General features: G+C 38.3%; 1 protein-coding gene across 14 annotated transcripts in view; it reads left to right on the forward strand.

Annotated features, from left to right (window-relative positions):
• Positions 1-22,163, forward strand: part of LOC129557945 (lysine-specific demethylase 6A-like) — a 175,667-nt gene that overhangs the window by 60,148 nt on the left and 93,356 nt on the right. For 11 of the 14 annotated variants that reach the window (XM_088834370.1, XM_088834368.1, XM_055428604.2 and 8 more), the window contains 2 exons: positions 16,996-17,054; positions 21,890-22,010. The exons of the other annotated variants lie outside the window; for them this stretch is intronic. In XM_088834370.1, coding sequence (XP_088690496.1) covers positions 16,996-17,054; positions 21,890-22,010 — 180 coding nt within the window. The remainder of the gene's footprint in view (positions 1-16,995; positions 17,055-21,889; positions 22,011-22,163) is intronic. 14 annotated transcript variants of the gene reach the window in all.

Below are 22,163 nucleotides of genomic sequence, written 5' to 3' on the forward strand. Positions count from 1 at the left end.
TTGGGGTGTGTCTGATCTTGAAATTCTCTAATTCTTCAGTTCATTCATTGACTTCTTCCCTAAAAGATTAAAATAATTTGTATGTTTTTTAAAGATTTATACATCTATTGTACAAATTGTGAAAAGTATTTTATGACATCTCTGAAACTAATCAAAGTGGATTGTTAAGAGAAAAAAAGTCATTTAAACAATATGTTAATTACACGCTCTTTTGAATTTTCAAATTACCTGTGAAAGCTTGAAATTAATTTTTTCTGTGCTTATATGATCCTTTATTATTTTCAAAAATTTATATTTTCAAGTGGCGTATAATTGCTTTACAGTACTGTGTTGTTTTCTGCCATTGCTCAACATGAATCAGCCATAGGTATACATATGACTATTTCTTTGTTGAGTTTTTCATTTTCTTTATTGTTTTCTGTGTTTCATTTTGTGGTCTTACCATGTGTTATTTCAGTTTAATAAAAGTTTTTTCGATAAGAAACTTCTGATCTTTGTCATACAGTTGACAGTCTGTTTTTCTGTGGTCAGTTATTAAAGTTTAAATACTCTTCTTTGGTGATGTTTTATCTGATTCTTCATAATTGCTATACCTTCCTAGCGGTATTTGCATGTTTAAACTGTGATCTCCTTTTTTGGACTTCTCAGGTTTTCTTGGTCAGAGACAGCCCTTCACGTTGTTAACCTCAACTTGGGTTTAATTCAGGTTGGTTTATAGTCTTCTTGGGCAAGTGAGGCTTGCAATGAGGCAGTGAGGGTTTGTTTGTATTTTTTCCTTTCAGCTATTATGTGCCTCTGAGATCAGGAGGTCAGTCCCTGTCTGAATAGGAATTGGTTAGGAGTGTGCTCACTTGGTTTTCTGTATATGATTGGCTTTAGAATTGGCACTTTAGTTGCATTGATTCTCTTGCAGGCTTACGAATAGCATGGGACATGTTCCTATACTCAGTTTTTGGTTGGGTCTGCAGTTTGCTTCCTTGCCTGATCAGGGTTGTAGAATGGTTTCCTTGGCTGTTAGATGTTGATGCTTCGGCACTTTTAACATGACAGAGTCACTCACCAACTTCTTGGCCAGATAGGACTGCTGTGTTGGTTACCTCAGTGGGCTTTGCCCGGGGCTCTGTGCTCAGGTGCCATTGTAAGTGGGCCTATAGGACCCTAGATATTGTGTTTAGACTTTCTGATTCAATGAAACAAGAACTGTACAGAACAGTATATGGCACTTATGAGTCTACTTCTTTGCTCAGACTGGGTTTGTATGCCTCGTTGGCTAGGGACTTAAATCTGATAGAACTTTGCATTAGATTCCCTGGTCAGTTGGGGCCAACAGCCGCTCTTTCTAGTATTGATCAGTCAATCTTTGCTCAATTGCTGTTGTAAGTACTGTTGTTGGATGGACTGTGCTACTTCCCAGATTCTGTGATTGGGTTTGCTGATTGGTTTGTGCTACAGGATGGAGCAGCCATTCAGTGAACTAGCCATGGGTTGCCAGTGTAGAAAATTAAAAGGCTTCAAAGCTGATAAGGCTAATTGTTTGGGGTCCAGTATCAGGCAGAATTGTGCACTAAGTTCATTCTTCAGATGTGCCATTGCAGTGTCTCTGCAGAATCACAGAGGCACTGTCTGGGCTCTCTACTTGCCAGTTTTGCAAGGGAAACTTGGTCTCCCATGATAGGAATGCTAGTAGACCCTACCCCTCAGTTAGTATAATCGCAAGTGGTTAAGCAGTGTATTTTCTTCCTGCAATCCCTGTAAAACTTCACTGGGTTGCTCTGAGTGTCACTCACAAGGCTGGAGAAGCTGAATATCCATCTTGGACTCTGTTTTGCCCGTTGTAAAAACTGTAGACCTAGTAGATCCTTTTTGGTATGTTGGTGTGCTCGCTTGGGAGACGGACAGTATAATCGGAATAAAACTGTCCCTCTTACCCTCCTTAGGCATTCTCTTTATGTTTCAGTTCCAAGAATGCTCTTCAGTCTCAGCCTCATATTCTGGGATTTTTACAGGGTTATTTGCTAGCTGGGAGTGAAGTTGAGAAAAACTTGTGTTGACATCATGATGATATCTCCTCAGCACCATTTACTATTATTCTGAATGACCTGCTACCAGTTTTAGCTTCCTTTCCCCATGACTTTATGCTTTCCTTGGAAAGAGATGAAGTGTTAGTGTTCAGAAGGAGGATTGCTTTCACTCCTAGACATCATGTATCACCAGTGATTACATTAAACTGAGAGTTAAGAGTGCTTCCTTGTGATTTGCACATGTTATATACATCACAATGAATCAGCAGACAAAGGAGTTTCTCTTCTGCCTTTGCTGATTCATTCTGACAAGCAGGAAGGGGAACTTGAAATACTGTTTCATAATGGCCACGAATTAGAGCATTGCATAATGTCCATACAGGAAATTCCTGAGGACATCTCTTAGTACATCTGTGTCTTACAATTTTAGGACACTGGAAAACTGAAACAACTCAATCCAGACAAAAGTAAACTAGTAATGGCCCAGATCCTTAAGGAATGAAGGTTTGTATCACTAGGTAAAGAAATATGACCAATTGAAGTACTCACTTATCAGTTAGTTTACAATCCCTCACCCTAACCCTACTGAGAAAGACTGAAGGCAAAAAGAGAAGGGACTGGCAGAGGATGAGATGGTTGGATGACATCACTGAGGTGAAGGACAAAAGTTTGAGGAGATAGGACAGGGAAGCCTGTGGTGCTGCAGAACATGGGGTTTCAAAGAATCATGCCTGAGTGACTGAACAATGACCTCAAGCCCCTACCCCTGAGTTCGGCTTAGACCTGGCACATACTATATGAGGTTCTGTTTTTCTGGAGATCCTTTAACTGTAACATTATGTTACCCTTACAAATGAAGTGTGCAAATCTTATTACAATATATATTATTTTAGTCTTTTAAAAGAATGTCTCTATTTTCATTGTAACTACATTTCAGCAGACATTTGATAAGATTCACTTGCCACCATAATATGTATTTTAAAGAATTGAAGTTCAAGAGTTGTTGATAATGGAGTTTGGCCAAGGTTTTTTTGTGGACCTGATAATAAATTTTAACTTTAATTGGCTATACTTGTTTCTGCTGTGGACTTATTTTTTTTTTATAAATAAGCTTGTAAAACTATTGTTAGCCCTGCAGTCATATATACAAAAACTGCAACTATGTTTAGAAAGTACAGTTTGAATACTGCAGCATCCAGTATATCTATTCACAAATGCATGTTTGTTTTTCCGTTTCTTTGAGAAGTTAACAAATAACCTTGGCATTGTTCTCTTTGTCCTTAAGAAGTATGTTGCTTGATCTTTTTTTTTTCTTTACGTTAACTTCATATTGAGTATAGTTGATTAACAATGTTGTGATAGTTTTAGATGTAAAACAAAATGATATACCTTTATTCATTTTTTTTCAGATTTTTTCCCATTTAGGTTATTATTCAGTATTGAGCGGTGTTCTGTCTTCTGTACAGTAGGACCTTGTTGGTTATTCCTTTTTTCTTTCACCAACTAAAAAAGTAGTTTTTACCAACTAAAAAAAAGTAACTAGTTTTATTGATTCATTTATTTTTAATTTATTAATTAAGTGGACTGCCTTGGGTCTTAATTGAGGTATGTGGAATCATTCTCATATTGTTTAGATCTATCACTGTGGCATGTGGGCTTAGTTGTAAATAGCGCTCAGACTTAAATCCTGTCCATTTTAAATACACCAGTGTGTCCATGTCAATTCCAAGCTCCCCACCCTTCCCTCATAATGACTATAAATTCCTTCTCTGTCTGTGAGACTGTTTATGTCTTATAAATATTTGCATTATTCCCGCCCTGCCCTTACTTCACTCAGTGTGACTCTCACTAGGTCCATCTGTGTTGCTGCAGATGGCATTGTTTCATCGTTTTTTATGGCTAATAGTGCCACATCTCCGTTATATGTTTATCTCTTGGTGGACATTTAGTTTGTTTTCATTTTTTGACTGTTGGTTTGGATCATGTTTTTCTCTGGATAAACTCCCAGGAGTGGGATTGCAGGGTCATTTGGTGGCTCTGTTTTTAGTTTTTAAGGAATTGCCATACTGTCTCCCATAGTGGGTTTACCAATTAACATTCCCACCAATAGTGTAGAAGGATTCCATTTTTTCCACACACTCTCCACAGTTTGTTATTTTTGATGCTGTCCATTTGACTAATGTGAAGTGATATCTCCTTGTACTTTTGATTTACATTTTTCTAATGACAGAAATGGAAAGGACCTAACAGAAGCAGAAGAAATTAAGAAGATGTGGCAAGAATATGCACACAAAGTATACAAAAAGGTCTTAATGATCTGGATAACCATGATGTTGTAGTCACTCATCTAGAGCCAGACATCCTGCAGTGTGAAGTCACTTGGGCCTTAGAAAGTCAAGTGGGCCCTTGGAGGAAAATGGGGCAACAGAGGGTGAGATGGTTGGGTGGCATCACCGCCTCAGTGAACCTGAGGTTAAACAAACTCTGGGAAATAGTGAAAGACAGGAAGCCTGGCGTGGTGCAGTTCATGGGGTCACAAAGAGTTGGACATGACTTAGCAACTGAATGACAACAACAACGTAGTTAGTGATGTTTACTAACTAATTGGGTTTTCATGTGTTTCTTAGTTGCCGTGTGTTGTCTTTGGAGAATGCCTATTTAGGTCTTCCCATTTTTTGATTGGGTTATTTGTTTTGATAATATTAAGACATGAGATGTTTTTAAATTTTGCAGCTCAGTCCCTTGTTGGTCACAAGTGTTTACAAATAATTTCTCCTGTTCTGTGGGTTATGTTTTCATTTTGTTTTTTCCTGTACAAAAGCATTTAATTTTATTCCATTTGCTTGTTTTTGTTTAACATTCCATTACTCTGGGAGACAGATTGAAAAGGTTTCCTGTGATTTTTGTCAGAGAGCATTCTGCCTGTGTTTTTCCATAAGAATTTTGTAGTTTCCAGTTTCACGTTTACGTCTTTAATCTGTTTTGAGTTGTTTTTGTGAATGGTGTTAAAGAATGTTCTAATTTCATTTTCATTTTAATCTAAAGGGAAGTCCTGGATTTTTGTGCTTTCATTTTCAGTTATCCTCAGGTAATTTAAAAATTTTTTAATAATCCGTTTGCTGTTGAGTATCATATGGTGTAGCCTACATGTATTGTGTTTTGTTGTGTTTTTTAAGATTTTTTTTTTCCCCCGTAGTTTATTTCTAATGTTAAAGAGTTGTGGTTGAAAATGATGTATGATATGAATTGGGTTTTCTTAAATTTATCAAAGATTGCTTTGTGTCCCAGTATGTGGTCAATACTGGAGAATATGCCATGTGCATATGAAAAGACTGTTGGATTTTGGATGGATTGCTGTATAAATGACAATCATGTCCATCTAACTAATGGGACTTTTCAGGATTGTATTTCCTTATTTATTTTCTGTCTCAGTGATCTGTTGATTCATAAAAGTGGATGTTAAAGTCCTTCTCATGTTGTTTTTTTTTCCTTTTTGTCTTCTAATGTTTAGCTTGTATATTGAGGTACTTCTATGCTGACTGCATATGTACAGTGGTTTTCTTCTTCAATTGAGAAGATCCCTTGATAATTATGTAATGTTCTTTTTTGTCTCCTGTAAGTCTTTAAGTTCTTCTTTGTCTGATAAGAGTATTGCTGCTCCTGCTTTCTTATGATTTCATTTGCATAGACTACTTTCTCCCACCATCTCATTTTCAGTCTGTAGTGGATTTCTTTAAGGCAGCATATATAGAGATTTTGTTTCTGCAGCCATTCAGGTAATGTTTGTGTTTTGACTGGAGGATTTGATACATGCCATTTAAGATAATTATTGACGTGGATGTTCCTATTACCATTTTCTTGTTTTGTTTTTGCTGATGTTTTTAGTTCTCTTACCTTTTGATGACCATATTTATTTTGGTGTTTATGTTGCTTTTTCTGTATGTGTGTGTATGTATGGTAGTTTTGGAGTTTGCTGTTTCTGTAAGGTTTTGGTAAAGTGGTATGTATATGTATACAGTTTTAAGTTGCTGGTCTCTTTTACCTACAGGAGTTTTTTTTTTTTTTTTTTAACATTTAAGGCTGGTCTGGTAGTGCTGTATTCTCATAGCTTGTCTTTGATTTTTTCCATCAAATCTGGATGAGAGTCTTGCCTGGTAAAATATCCTTGGTTGTAGGTTATTCATTTTCATCACTTTAAATATATTGTGCCATTCCCTTTTGGGCTGAGAAGTCAGCTGATAACCTTGTATGTTATTTGTTGTTTTTCCCTTGTTAAATATTTTTTCCTTTGTCTTTAAGCATTGGTAATTTGATTACTATGTGTCTTGGTGTGTTTATCTTTAGGTTTATCCTGCCTGGGACTCTGCACTTCCTGGACTTGGGTCACTGCTTCCTTTCTCTTCTTGTTCTGGAACCCATATCATGTGAATGTTGGTGCTTCTAATGTTGTCTTAGAAGTTTCTTAGAATATTGTTATTTATTTCCATCCTTTTTTCTTTATTCTGTTCCATGGCAGTGATTTCAGTTGTTGTCTTCCAGGTCACTTTTGTGTTCTCCCTAAGTTATTCTGCTTCTGACTCCTGCTACTGTTTCTTTCATTTCTTTAAACTTTTCTTATATCTTTTCAACCCTTGCCTCAAGGCTTTTTCTGAGATCCTTTATTACTCTGAATTCACTCTGGTCATCAGGGCTGTGCTCAGTGCAACTGTAATCCACTTGTCTGCTGATAGGAGGGGCTGGGACTCTGTCCCCTCCTCCTTGGTTATTTGGCTTGAAGTGATCCAGCACTGGATCCTACAGGTTATTTGGTGGGGTAATGGAGGACTTCCCTGGTGGCTCAGATGGTAAAGCATCTGTCTACAATGTGGGAGACCCGGGTTTGAGCCCTGGTTGGAAAGATCCCCTGGAGAAGGAAATAGCAATCCGCTCCAGTACTGTTGCCTGGAAAATCCCATGGACAGAGAAGCCTGGTAGGCGACAGCCTATGGGGTCGCAAAGAGTCAGACTCTACTGAGTGACTTCACTTTCACTTTCAATGGAGGCCTTTAGGAGGACTCATGTCAATGAGTGCTTTCCAGAACTGCTGCTGCCAAGTGTCTTTGTTCTCTGGTGAGACAAACCTGCCCCCTGCCTCTGTAGGAGACCCTCCAATACTAGCAGGTGGTGTGGCACAATTTCTTACATGGTTACTGCTTTTTCCCTGGGTTCTGCCTGGGTTCGAGCAATTTGTACTTGTCATCCAAGAGTCACTATCCTACTCTTATGGAAGTCCTGCTGTCAAATCCCACTTTCCTTCTTTTCTCTCTCTCTCTCTATATATATTTATACATATATATATTGGCATAACAATCTTCCAGGTACACAGGAAGGTGATTCAGTTATACATACACATATATATTATTTTTGAGATTATTTTCCTTTATAGGTTATTTCAAGATATTGATTATAGTTCCCTGTTCTGTACATTAAAGTTTCATTGTTTGTTGCATATCTGTTTTTTTTTTAATGAGAAATCTAGTATTCTGTTCATATTAAGTCAAACAAGTGAAGTCAAAGTCTCAGATTTTTTTAGACAAAAATTCATTTCTAAAAAGTTTTCTAAAATATATATATATATATAATATACAATATATATGTGGATACAAAAGCTTTTCAGCTGTGTTTGATAAAGACTTGAGATAAAACATATAAGAAGGAGATGGAGAAATTGGAAAACATAAACTCAATGAAATGGGAGTACTGAATACGAAACAGAAACAGTGAAACAGACTATATCAAAGTAAATGATCATCATATTTGAGCCTCCATGTTTAAAAATAACTGAACTATATGGTGATCAAATCCCACTGATTTTCAAATCCAAATTCTCTGAGGAATTCTCTTCCCATTGCTAGACCACCAGGCTGGGAAGCCTGACATGGGTCTCCAAACTTTCATTCCACTGGGAGAATTTCTGTCAAAATTTTGGAGAGTAGCCAGCTAAGTTTATTATTTATTTATCTTTTGGCCATAGCAGGCAGCATTTGGAATCCTGCCTCCCCAACCAGTGATTAATCCTTGTCCTTTGTATTGGGAGTGCCAACTCCTAACCACTGGATTGCCTAGGAAGTCCCTAGATTTAGGCTATCTTTTTGGTGAGTTCCAGTGGCATTTTCTTGTTATTGTTGTTGATGGTTGTTCAGCCAATAGTTGTGATTCTAAGGTTATTCTAAGAAAGAATGAACTCATGTGCTCATATTAATTTCATACTTTTATTTTACCTTGAGAGTTGCTTCGGTTAGTACTTACTTACCTGTATAGTGATGGCTCCTTGTTTGCAGAGCTGCTAATGGATATGTAGTCGTCAGATTCTCTTGGCTGTCAGAGCTAAGTGAGCCTTTGGGGGTCAGCCTTAAAAACTAGGGTGTAAGATATATGGTTGAACACTTTGCTTTTGCTTCCCAGGGAGAAGCTAGGAGTTGGAAGCTTATCTCAGAATTTTAAGAGGAGAGCTTGATGGGGACAGTGGCTTATGGTGAGAGTATATCTTATCCTTTCCTACCCATTTTAATATGGCTATTTTTTCAATTGCCAAGTGCCTAGAAGACAGTTTCTGGATTTCACTCTGGAAATTAACCTATGTAGCTTTATATATGTTTGACTGCAATAGTAGGAAGATGCAGCAATCTCCTCCCTCATTATCTTGTTGACATTGAGCCACTTTTTTTTTGGCTGCACAATGTGACCTTGCAGGATCTTAGTTCCCTCATCAGAAATTGAACCTAGGACATCATCAGTAAAATTGCAGAGTGCCAACCATTGGACCACTAGGGAAATCCCAGCCTAGCGAACCATTTAACATCAATATATTATACATTGGTTGACAGTAAATCATATGAGAGTGTAAGTAGGGTTTGTAATAGACACTTTGACACAGAGTAGGCATATTGCAGAGATACTGGAGGTTCAGCAACACCACTTTTGTTGTTGTTCAGTTGCTCAGACATACTGAGTCCTTCTGAGCCCGTGGACTGCAGTGCACCAGACTTCCCTGTGCTTCACCATCTTCCAGAGTTTGCTCAAACTCCTGTCCATTGAGTCGGTGATGCTCTATAACCATCTCATCCTCTCTCGTCCGCTTCTTCTCTTGCCCTCAACTTTCCCAGCCGTAGGGTCTTTTCTAATGACTTGCCCCTTTGTATCCATTGCTCAAAGTATTGGAATTTCAGCTTTAGCATCAGTCCCTCCAATAAATATTCAGCACTGATTTATTTTAGGATTGACTGGTTTGATTTCCTTGCAGTCCATGGGACTTTGAAGAGTTCTTCATCATCACAGTCCAAAAACATCAAATCTTTGGCTTTCAACCTTCTTTATGGTCCAGCTGTCACGTACATACATGACTACGGGAAAAACCATAGCTTTGACTAGCTTTGTCAGCAAACTAATGTCTTTCCTTTTTAATATGCTTTCTAGGTCTGTCATTGTTTTTCTTCCAAGGAGGAAGCGTCTTTTAATTTCATGGCTTCAGTCACCATCTGCAATGATTTTGGTGCCCAAAGATAGTCTGTCACTGTTTCCATTGTTTCCTATTTGCCATGAAGTGATGGGGTTGGATGCCATGGTCTTAGTTTTTGCATGTTGTTTTAAGCCAGCTTTTTCACTCTCCTCTTGCACCTTCATCAAGACACTCTTTATTTCCTCTTCAATTTCTGCCATAAGGGTGGTGTATTATGCATATCTGAGGTTATTGATATTTTCCCTCGCCGTCTTCATTCTAGCCTGTGCTTCATCCAGCTAGGAATTTCTCATGATGTACTCTACATATAAGTTAAATAAACAGGGTGACAATGTACATCCTTGACATACTCCTTTCCCAATTTGGAACCAGTCTGTTGTTCCATGTCCAGTTCTAACTGTGGCTTTCTAACCTGTATACAGCTTTCTCGAGAGACTGGTAAGGTGGTCTGGTATCCTCATCTCTTTAAAAATTTTCCACAGTTTGTTGTGATCCACATAGTCAAAGGCTTTAGCATAGTTAAACAGAAGTAGGTGTTTTTCCGGAATTCTCTTTTTTATCCCTATGATCCCACCTGATGCTGGCAATTGAATCTCTGGTTCTTCTGCCTTTTTAAGTCCATCTTGAACATCTGGAAGTTTTCAGTTCACATACTGTAGATGCCTAGCTTGGAGAATTTTGAGCATTACTTTGCTAGCATATGAAATGAGTGTAGTTTTGTGGTAGTTTGAACATTCTTTGGCATTGCCTTTCTTTGGGATTGACGGACCTTTTCCAGTCCTGTGGCCACTGCTAAGTTTATCAGATTAGCTGGCATTTGAGTGTAGTACTTTCACAGCATCATCTTTTAGGATTTGAAATAGCTCAACTGGAATTCCATAACCTCTGCTAGCTTTGTTCATAGTGATGCTTCCTAAAGTCCACTTGACTTCACACTCCAAGATGTCTGGCTTCAGGTGAGTGATCACACCATCGTGGTATTCTTGCCACCTCTTCTTAATATCTTGTGCTTCTGTTAGGTCCATACCATTTCTGTCCTTTATAGAGCCCATCTTTGCATGAAATGTTCCCTTGGTATCTCCAGTTTTCTTGAAGAGATCTCTAGTCTTTCCCATTCTGTTGCTTTCCTCTATCTCTTTGCATTAACTGCTGAGGAAGGCATCTTATCTCTCCTTGCTATTCTTTGGAACTCTGCATTCGATCAGACATATCTGCCCTTTTCTCCTTTGCCTTTCATTTCTCTTCATTTCTCAGCTATTTGTAAAGGCTCTTCAGACAACCATTTTGCCTTTTTGCATTTCTTTTTCTTGGGGATGATTTTGAGCATTGCTTCCTGTACAGTATTATGACCCTCTTTGTCCATAGTTCTTCAGGTACTCTGTCTATCGTATCTAATCCCTTGAATCTGTTTGTCACTTACACTGTGTAATTGTTAGGGATTTGATTTAGGTCATACCTGAGTGGCCTGGACCTCATGCGACGAGTTGACTTACTGGAAAAGACTGTGATGCTGGGAAGGATTGGGCGTGGGAGGAGAAGGAGACGACAGAGGAGGAGATGGCTGGATGGCATCACCGACTTGATGGACATGAGTTTGAGTGAACTCTGGGAGTTGGTGATGGACAGGGAGGCCTGGCCTACTGTGATTCATGGGGTCGCAAAGAGTCGGACAGCACTGAGCGACTGAACTGAACTGAGTGGCCTGATGGTTTTCACTACTTTTTTTCAAGTCTGAATTTTGCAGTAAGGAGTTCATGATATGAGCCTCAGTCAGCTCCTGGTTTGTTTTTCTTTTTTTCTGACTGTATAGAACTATAGAACTTCTCCATGTTTGGCTGCAAAGAATATAATCAAACTGATTTCAGTATTGACCATCTGGTGATGTCGATGTGTAGAGTAGTCTCTCATGTTCTTGAAAGAGGGTGTTTGCTGTGAATGTGTTCTCTTGGCAAAACTCTTGTTAGTTTTTTACCTGCTTCATTTGGTACTCCTAGTGCTAACTTGCCTGTTACTCCAAGTATCTCTTGAGTTCCTGCTGCTACATCCAGTCCCCTAAGATGATAAGGACATCTTTTTTTGGTGTTAGTTCTAGAAGGTCTTGTAGGTCTTTATATGACTGTTCAGCTTCAGCTTCTTTGGCATCAGTGGTTGGGCAAAGACTTAGATTACTGTGATATTGATGGTTTGTCTTACAAATGAAGTGAGAGCATTCTGTCATCTTTGAGACTGCACCCAAGTACTTCATTTCAGACTCTGTTTACTGTGAAGGCTGTTCCATTTCTTATAAGGGATTGTTGCTCACAGTAGTAGACATAATGGTCATCTGAATTAAATTCACCCATCCCAGTCTGATTCCTAAAATGTTGATGTTCACTCTTGCCATCTCCTGTTTGACAACTTCCAGTGTACCTTGATTCATAGACCTAATAGTCCAGTTTTCTATGCAATATTGTTGTTTACAGTATTGGACTTTAGTTTCACCACTAGGCACATCCTTAACTGGCCATTGGTTTTGCTTTGGCTCAGCCTTTTCATTCCTTCTGAAGCTGTTTCTCAATTCTTCTCCAGGAGTATATTGAGCCCCTACCCACCTGGAAAGTTCCTCTTTCAGTGTCATATCTTTTTCCCATTTAATTCTGATTCTGAAGTTCGCAAGACAAGAAAGCTGAAGTGGTTTGCCATTCCCTTCTCCAGTGGACCACATTTTGTCAGATCTCTCCACTGTGACTCGTCCATCATGGATGGCCCTACGTGGCATGACTCAGTTTTGTTGAGTTATACAAGGCTGTTAGCCAAGTGATGAGTTTGGTTAGTTTTCTGTGATTCTGGTTTTCATTATGTCTGCCCTCTCATGGATGAGGATAAAAACCAGACCTCTACAGTCAATCAAATATCGCAGTAAAGTGAGTGATACTAGTTTTTTTTTTTTTTTTTAGTGCTTTAAAAAAAGTTATGTTTACACTGTACTGTCGTTTTATTGCGTGTGCAGTAACATGTGTTGGAAAAAAAATGTACATGGATGTCCGTGGAGGTCCAGTGATTAAAAGTCTGCCTACCAATGCAGGAAACATGTGTTTGATCCATGGTCCAGGAAGATCCCACATGTGGAGGGTCAACTAAGCTTGTGTGCCAAACTGCTGGGCCCCTGCTCTCTAGAGCCCGTGTTCTGAAACAAGAGAATCCACAGCAATGAGAAACCCTCCCACTACACCACAAGTAGCCCCTGCTCATCACAACTGTAGAAAGCCCATGTAGCAGGAGACTTAGTGCAGTCAAAATTGTAAATCAAGTACACTTCAACAAAATCATTAAAAACAAGTAAATTCTACAACACAGCAAAAAATAAAAGTCAAGTAAAAGTTAAAATAATAAGATATAAATATTTAGTTGCTAAAAAAACCATTCAATATTACAGTAATCCAGGCCTATGCCCCAACCAGTAATGCTGAAGAAGCCGAAGTTAATCGGTTCTATGAAGACCTACAAGACCTTTTAGAACTAACACCCAAAAAAGATGTCCTTTTCATTCTAGGGGACTGGAATGCAAAAGTAGGAAGTCAAGAAACACCTGGAGTAACAGGCAGATTTGGCCTTGGAGCACGGAATGAAGCAGGGCAAAGGCTAATAGAGTTTTGTCAAGAGAATGCACTGGTCATAGCAAACACCCTCTTCCAACATCACAAGAGAAGACTGTAAACATGGACATCACCAGATGGTCAACACCGAAATCAGATTGATTATATTCTTTGCAACCAAAGATGGAGAAGCTGTATACAGTTAGCAAAAACAAGACCAGGAGCTGACTGTGGCTCAGATCATGAACTCCTTATTGCGAAATTTAGACTTAAATTGAAGAAAGTAGGGAAAACCACTAGACCATTCAGATATGACCTCAATCAAATCCCTTATGATTATACAGTGGAAGTGAGAAATAGATTTAAGGGACTAGATCTGATTGATAGAGTGCCTGATGGACTCTGGACGGAGGTTCGTGACATTGTACAGGAGACAGGGACCAAGACCATCCCCATGGAAAAGAAATGCAAAAGAACGAAATGGCTGTCTGAGGAGGCCTTACAAATAGCTGTGAAAAGAAGAGAGGCTAAAAGCAAAGGAGAAAAGGAAAGATATAAGCATCTGAATGCAGAGTTCCAAAGAAGAGCAAGGAGAGATAAGAAAGACTTCCTCAGTGATCAATGCAAAGAAATAGAGAAAAACAACAGAATAGGAAAAACAAGAGACCTCTTCAAGAAAATTAGAGATTCCAAGGGAACATTTCATGCAAAGATGGGCTCGATAAAGGACAGAAATGGTATGGACCTAACAGAAGTAGAAGATATTAAGAAGAGGTGGCAGGAATACACAGAAGAACTGTGCAAAAAAGATCTTCACGACCAAGATAGTCACGATAACATGATCACTGACCTAGAGCCAGACATCTTGGAATGTGAAGTCAAGTGGGCCTTAGAAAGCATCACTACGAACAAAGCTAGTGGAGGTGATGGAATTCCAGTGGAGCTATTTCAAGTCTTGAAAGATGATGCTGTGAAAGTGCTGCACTCAATATGCCAGCAGATTTGGAAAACTCAGCAGTGGCCACAGGACTGGAAGAGGTCAGTCTTCATTCCAATCCCAAGGAAAGGCAATGCCAAAGAATGCTCAAACTACCGCACAATTGCACTCATCTCACACGCTAGTAAAGTCATGCTCAAAATTCTCCAAGCCAGGCTTCAGCAGTATGTAAACCGTGAACTCCCAGATGTTCAAGCAGGTTATAGAAAAGGCAGAGGCACCAGAGATCAAATTGCCAACATCTGCTGGATCATGGAGAAAGCAAGAGAGTTTGAGAAAAACATCTATTTCTGCTTCATTGACTGTGCCAAAGCCTTTGACTGTGTCGATCACAATAAACTGTGGAACATTCTGAAAGAGATGGGAATCCCAGACCACCTGACCTGCCTCTTGAGAAACCTCTATGCAGGTCAGGAAGCAACAGTTAGAACTGGACATGGAACAACCGACTGGTTCCAAAGAGGAAAAGGTGTACGTCAAGGTTGTATATTGTCACCTTGCTTATTTAACTTATATGCAGAGTACATCATGAGGAACGCTGGGCTGGAAGAAGCACAAGCTGGAATCAAGATTGCCGGGAGAAATATCAATAACCTCAGATATGCAGATGACACTACCCTTATGGCAGAAAGTGAAGAGGAACTCAAAAGCCTCTTGATGAAAGTGAAAGAGGAGAGTGAAAAGGTTGGCTTGAAGCTCAACATTCAGAAAACAAAGATCATGGCATCTGGTCCCATCACTTCAAGGGAAATAGATGGAAAAACAGTGGAAACAATGTCAGACTTTATTTTTTTGGGCTCCAAAATCACTGCAGATGCTGATTGCAGCCATGAAATTAAAAGACGCTTGCTCCTTGGAAGGAAAGTTATGACCAACCTTGATAGTATATTACAAAGCAGAGACATTACTTTGCCAACCAAGGTCCATCTAGTCAAGGCAATGGTTTTTCCCGTGGTCATGTATGGATGTGAGAGTTGGACTGTGAAGAAGGCTGATCGCCGAAGAATCGATGCTTTTGAACTGTGGTGTTGGAGAAGACTCTTGAGAGTCCCTGATACTGCAAGGAGATCCAACCAGTCCATCTAAGGGAGAACAATCCTGGATGTTCATTGGAGGGACTGATGCTAAAGCTGAAACTGCAATACTTTGGCCACCTCATGCGACGAATTGACTCACTGGAAAAGACTCTGATGCTGGGAAAGGTTGGGGGCGGGAGGAGAAGGGGACGACGGAGAATGAGATGGCTGGATGGCATCACCAACTCTGTGGACATGAGTTTGAGTGTACTCCAGGAGTTGGTGATGGACAGGGAGGCCTGGTGTGCTGTGATTCATGGGGTCGCGGAGAGTCAGACACAACTGAGTGACTGAACTGAACTGAACTGAAAAAATGTTGTATTTTTAGCCTTATCTGACTGATAAACTTTTTGTTGGTGGAATGTGTTTTCCTGATGTCTCCTAACTGATCAGTATGATGATTGCCGAAGATTAGGATTGCTGTGTCTGTTTCTTAATTCCACAGTGAAATTTGCATTATTGACTGACTCATTTCACAAGTAGTTTTCCAATAGTACAAATGATGTTTGATAGCATTGTTTTACCCACACTAGAAGTTTCAAAATTGTAGTCAGTTTGCTACTCAGACTGACCGTGCTTCTGCTTTAACAGCTAAGTTTATGTAATATTCTAAATCCTATTATTTCAGTAGTCTTAACAGCTTTTTCATCAGGAAAGAGTTTCCTTTGTTAATCTGTAAAGAGCAACCTCTCATCTGTTAAAGTTTTATCATAAATTACAATGATTCATTACCTCTTCAGGCTCCACTTCTAATTCTGTCTCTCTTGCTGTTTCCATCTCACTGGCAGTTATTTCCTGAACTGAAGCCTTGAACTTCTCAAAGTCATCTGTAAGGGTTCACATCAGTTTCTTGAAATTTTTATATTTTAAGCTCTTCGCATAAATCTTGAATGTTACAGCATTTGGAAAATTTCTTCCAATCTGTAGAATTTTTTATGTTTTTAATTGCTTCTTTTGGTAAAAGTTTTTATGTTTGGTCTAGTTCTATTGATTTTTTATTTTGCATTTGTGCTGTGTACAAGAATTTGATTAGACCCAAGTTGGGGAGCTTCTTTCTTATATTTTCTTCAAGGAAGGTTTATGGTGTAAACCTTTGTGTGTTAAGTCTTAATCCATTTTGAGTTACTTTTTTGTGAGTAGTGTTTGTTAGCCTCTCAGCTGTGTCCAACTCTTTGCAATGCCACGGACCGTAGCTCTCCAGTGTCCTCTGTCCATGGGATTTTGCAGCAAGAATACTGGAGTGTAATTGCTGTTCCCTTCTCCAAGTATAAGAAAAGAATCCAATTTTAGTAGTTTGCATGGGTTTGTCCATTTTCCCTGACATCATTTTTAAAGAGATAAAGAGTCTGTCCCTTTGCAGTTAGGTATTCTGTGTTCCCCTGTGAAAAATTAGTTGACCATAATATGTGGATTTCATTCTATATTCTTGAGTTTGTTCTGTCAGTCTCTGTGCTGTTATTTTCATAGCACCTGTGACCATACTATTGTTAAGTACAGCATCGCAGTGCAGTTTGAAGCCAGAAAATGTTATTCTTTCAACTTCATCTTCATTCTCTGGATTGCCGTGACTATTTGGAACAAATTTCTGGTTTCACAGGTGTTTTTGGGAATTGAAAAAATTGTTTTCAACTTAATGAGCTTAATGCAAAGAAACAAAATATTACTTCAAGTTTTTTGGTTTGCCTGTTGGTTCATGAATTCATTATTTCTTCTCATTATAATATAGGATAGAATTTTCAGAACTGATGAGCATCTTATGTTCTATATTTCTACTTAATAACTTGAACAGTAAACATAAAAGCTTTTAAATGATTTCTTTTTTTAACAGAACACTGCATTTTTATATGGCCTTGGTTTGGTTTACTTCTATTACAATGCATTTCACTGGTAAGTTGACTTATATCAGATCTTTTCCCTCTGTGTGTGTATGTAAGCACGTATAAATGACCACCACATTAAATATTTTAGTGTCAGTAAACTGTCATCTCATTAGTATTATATTTTCCTTTGTAGATTCAAATCAAGTTTAGCCGTCATTCCCTTCAGTCACCATATTTGCTAACTTGATTATAAATTATCCATGTTCCTCAGTAGGAATAATGATATCTCTTCAGTGTTGAGGATTAACCGTGATAGTAATATGTAAGATTTTATAAACTCCATACAATAGGAAACTTTTGGTTTTGTCCTTTTTAAATTTTTGTTTTTGTTCTGTAACAATTCAAAGAAAGGTAAATGAGTATAGAACTAGTGTTTGCAACCATGTCCTATAGGTCATTTAGAATATTTAATACAGAGTTGTTAAATATACACTGACCAGTATTTGTTTTGGTTTCACAAAGGTGAAGAAACTATCACCTTTTAGTTGTATGACTTTCCTACATAATATTTATCTTACTTCTTGGCTTTTTGGTGAACAAATTTTTTCATGTTCTGAAGTTGCTGCATAAACTTCTAGATAATATATAGATGTTACAACACTTTTTAAAATGAGCTAAATTTCTTACCTAAAAATATGTATCTTAGAAAAGATCTCTTAAGACGGGTGTTAAACATAATTCACTTATCTTTTAATTTGAATCCTGTTTGAAATTGATTGTGAACTGGACAGGACAATTTTAAGGTCTGAAAATCCTTTCTCAGTTCAGTTCAGTTCAGTTGCTCAGTTGTGTATGAGTCTTTGTGACCTCATGAGTCACAGGGTGCCAGGCCTCCCTGTCCATCATCAACTCCTGGAGTTCACTCAAACTCAAGTCCATCAAGTCAGTGATGCCACCCAGCCATCTCATTCTTCGTCGTCCCCTTCTCCTCCTGCCCCTAATCCCTCGCAGCATCAGAGTCTTTTCTAGTGAGTCAACTCGTCGCATGAGGTGGCCAAAGGATTGGAGTTTCAGCTTTAGCATCAGTCCTTCCAGTGAACACCCAGGACTGGTCTCCTTTAGGATGGACTGGTTGGATCTCCTTGCAGTCCAAGGGACTCTCAAGAGTCTTCTCCAAAACCACAGTTACATAACTTAAAAATCTGAACTTTAGAAGTAGAAAACATCTTAGAGATGATTTAAATTTTAAAATTTGGGAAATATAATGTGTTCATTTTTATTTAGTGTCTCTTGTTTATTTAGTATTGGAAGGAGGCTTCATGTTCAAGACTACAATAATTGAAAACAGATTCCGTACTTGAAAAAAAAACAAGATTTTCTTTTTTTTTCCTCCCTCTTTTCCTCTTTCCTTTCTGCCTCCCTCCCTTTCTTCCTTTCTTTTAACAAAACTGTTACTGGCATTGGATTCATGAACTTATTTATGGTCATTTACAAATGGGAAGAGGATAGATGATTATGGAAGCCAGCAGTAGGACTTACAAGGTTTTTAGTGAGATGTGTTTAGAAGTAATTTACACCAAATGGAATAATTTACTGTATTTTGTCCTATTGAGATGGAAAAATGGATATTTTAGTCATTTTAGCTAGTCAGAACAAATGTAGGTGAAATCCAATATGAGACTTAGAACAAAGAACTATAAATTTTGGAAATAGAGAAGTGTGACTTGGAGTGATAAATTTTCATGTACTTATGATAACTCATGAACTCTGTTAGAGTAAAGATAAGAATGTAAAATCATGAGCGATAAATCTGTGGATTCAAAATGCTCATTACTTGATAAGTGTATGACAGGGTTAAGTTAGTGTGAAAGATGATTATGGATTATCACAACTCATCTTTATATGATGTCTGTGTATTTCCCAGACAAGATCTTCTTTTTGAAATACTTGTTTTTGCAGTAGATGTATATGTAACCACAGAATTTGAGAAGTAGGATTTTGACTATAACAAAGCTTACGAAAGGCATGTGGTATATTGCTTAATCCTAAATTGTGGTATGACTGCTAAAGACTTTCTTTTATAATATAAAGAGGGCTGACTTTGGAAACATTTACAATCCTAATAGAAGTTTTGAAAGAATAGAATGATTGAGATTCAAAATAGACTCTTTGTCTCTCCTGTCATACTTATTTTTGAAGAAGTAGTAATTCACATAGTCCAAGTACTTATAAAAACATTTCCAATATATCTAGATTTTCTGCATTAATAATAAAGCCCTGTTAAAATGACAAAGTAGTCAACGCAGAATAGAAATGGAGCAAGATAGACAAAAGAAGATTGATGTTGATTATGGAAGTTAGAAACAGTTCCATTAACATGGATCCTTGACTTATGATAGTGGTAGCACTCCATTGCTGTGAGAGCAAGAGTATTTTTTTCCACAGATCATTCGGTACAGTAGTAATCCCATGTTGCAAAAAAATTACTAGTCTCATTCTGAGTCACATTGTATTTAAAATAGCCAACAAGCAGAATGTAAAGTGTGATAGATGAAAGTAAGCCTTCTAAGTCAAATCAAATCATAAATCACATCCCTTTCAATTATACAGTGGAAATGAGAAATAGATTCAAGGGATTAGATATGATAGAGTACCTGAAGAACTATGGACAGAGGTTTGGGACAGTATACGGGAGGCAGTGATCAAGACCATCCCTGAGAAAAAGAAATGCAAAAAGGCAAAATGGTTGTCTGAGGAGGATTTAGTATATATACATGCACAATATATAGCAGAGAAAAGATAAGTGAAAGGGAAAGTAAAAGAGGAAAGATACATCCATTTGAATGCACAGTTCCAAAGAGTAGCAGGGAGAGATAAGAAAGCCTTATGCAATGATAAGTGCAAAGAAATAGAAGAAAAGAATAAATTGGGAAAGACTAGAAATCTCTTCAAGAAAATTACAGATACCAAGGGAACATTTCATGCAAAGATGGGCACAATAAAGGACAGAATGGTATGAATATAACAGAAGCAGAAGATATTAAGAAGAGGTGGCAAGCCAAGAATGCACAGAAGAACTGTACAAAAAAGATCTTCACGACCAAGATAATCAAAATGGTGTGATCACTCAACTAGAACCAGACATCCTTGAAAGTGAACTCAAGTGGGCCTTAGGAAGCATCACTATAAATAAAGCTAGTTGAGATGATGGAATTCCAGTTGCGCTATTTCAAATCCTAGATGATATTGTGACAGTGTTGCACTCAATATGTCAGCAAATTTGGAAAACTCAGCAGTGGCCACAGGACTGGGAAAGGTCAGTTTCATTGCAGTCCCAAAGAAAGGCAATGCCAAAGAATGCTCAGACTACTACACAGCTGCACTCATCTCACACAGTAACACAGTAATGCTCAAAATTCTCCTTGCCAGGCTTAAGCATTATGTGAACCGAGAACTTCCAGATGTTCAAGCTGGATTTACAAAAGGCAGAGGAACCAGAGATCCAATTACCAACATCCGTAGGATCATAGAAAAAGCAAGAGAGTTCCAGAAAAATATGTACTTCTTTCTTATTGACTATGCCAAAGCCTTTGACTGTGTGGATCACCACAAACTGGAAAATTCTTAAAGAAATGGGAATACCAGACCACCTGACCTGCCTCCTGAGAAATCTGTGTACAGGTCAGGAAGCAACAGTTAGAACTGGACATGGAACAACAGACTGGTTCCAAATAGGAAAAGAAGTATGTCAAGGCTGTATATTGTCTCCCTGCTTAGTTAACTTATATGCAGAGTCCATCACGAGAAATGCTGGGCTGGATGAAGCCCAAGCTGGAATCAAGATTACCGGGAGAAATGTCAGTAATCTCAGATATGCAGATGACACCACCCTTATGGCAGAACATGAAGAAGAACTAAAGAGCCTCTTGATGAAAGTGAAAGAAGAGAGTGAAAAGTTGGCTTAAAGCTCAACATTCAGAAAACTAAGATCATGGCATCCGGTCCCGTCACTTCATGGCAAATAGATGGGGACTTTATTTTGAGGGTCTCCAAAATCACTGCAGATGGTGACTGTAGCCATGAAATTGAAAGACACTTGCTCCTTGGAAGGAAAGTTATGACCAACCTAGACAACATATTAAAAAGCAGAGTCATTACTGTGCCAGCTAAGGTCCGTTTAGTCAAAGTTACAGTTTTTCCAGTAGTCGTGTATGGATGTGACAATTGGACTATAAAGACCGCTGAGCACTGAAGAATTAATGCTTTTGAACTATGGTATTGGAGACGACTCTTGAGAGTGCCTTGGACAGCAAGGAGATCCACCAGTCCATCCTAAAGGAAATAAATCCTGAATATTCATTGGAAGGACTGATGCTAAAGCTGCAGCTCCAGTACTTTGGGCACCTGATGCGAAGAAGTGATTCACTTGAAACAGCCCTTATGCTGGGAAGGATTGAAGCTGGGAGGAGAAGGGGATGACAGAGGATGAGATGGTTGGATATTATCACCGACTTAATGGACATGGGTTTGAGTCAACTCCGGGAGTTGGTGATGGACACACGACTGAGCGACTGAACTGAACTGAAGCCTTCTAAAAGTAGCCTTATATGGAGCAGTATAGAACAAGATTAATCTATGTACCTTCATGTCATTCTCGTATGTCTTCTCCGAGTTGTTTCAGGGCATTTTGTTTATTTACATGGAAAAGTTAATAAACCTATTTTACATTTTGCCAAATGATACGAGGAGTTAGAGGAGTTTTCTAATATATTGTACTATTCCTTTACAGTGTTTTAAAGTTTGCATTTCTTTTTAAATTGTATGATCATTGTATTTTCTGTACTCCCTAAGCAAATATAGTTAATATTAATCTTATACTTTCTTCCATTTGTGTTCATCAAGGGCAATTAAAGCATTTCAAGAGGTGCTTTATGTTGAGCCCAGCTTTTGTCGAGCAAAGGAAATTCATTTACGACTTGGGCTTATGTTCAAAGTGAACACAGACTATGAATCTAGTTTAAAGGTAGGTGGTTGGGGCTTTTCCTAGATATGCACTGCTTCATATTTGTGTGTGTGTTTGTTTTAAATGTTAGAAAGTGTTGAGAAATGTTAGAATTTATATTATTGCTATCTGAAAATGAGCGAATTTAGAATATGAGCTTAAAGGGGAAAAAGT

Source organism: Moschus berezovskii, chromosome Y (assembly GCF_049115385.1).
Source record: "Moschus berezovskii isolate FMDL1 chromosome Y, NW_MosBer_1.0, whole genome shotgun sequence".
In the NCBI taxonomy this organism is placed as follows: domain Eukaryota; kingdom Metazoa; phylum Chordata; class Mammalia; order Artiodactyla; family Moschidae; genus Moschus; species Moschus berezovskii.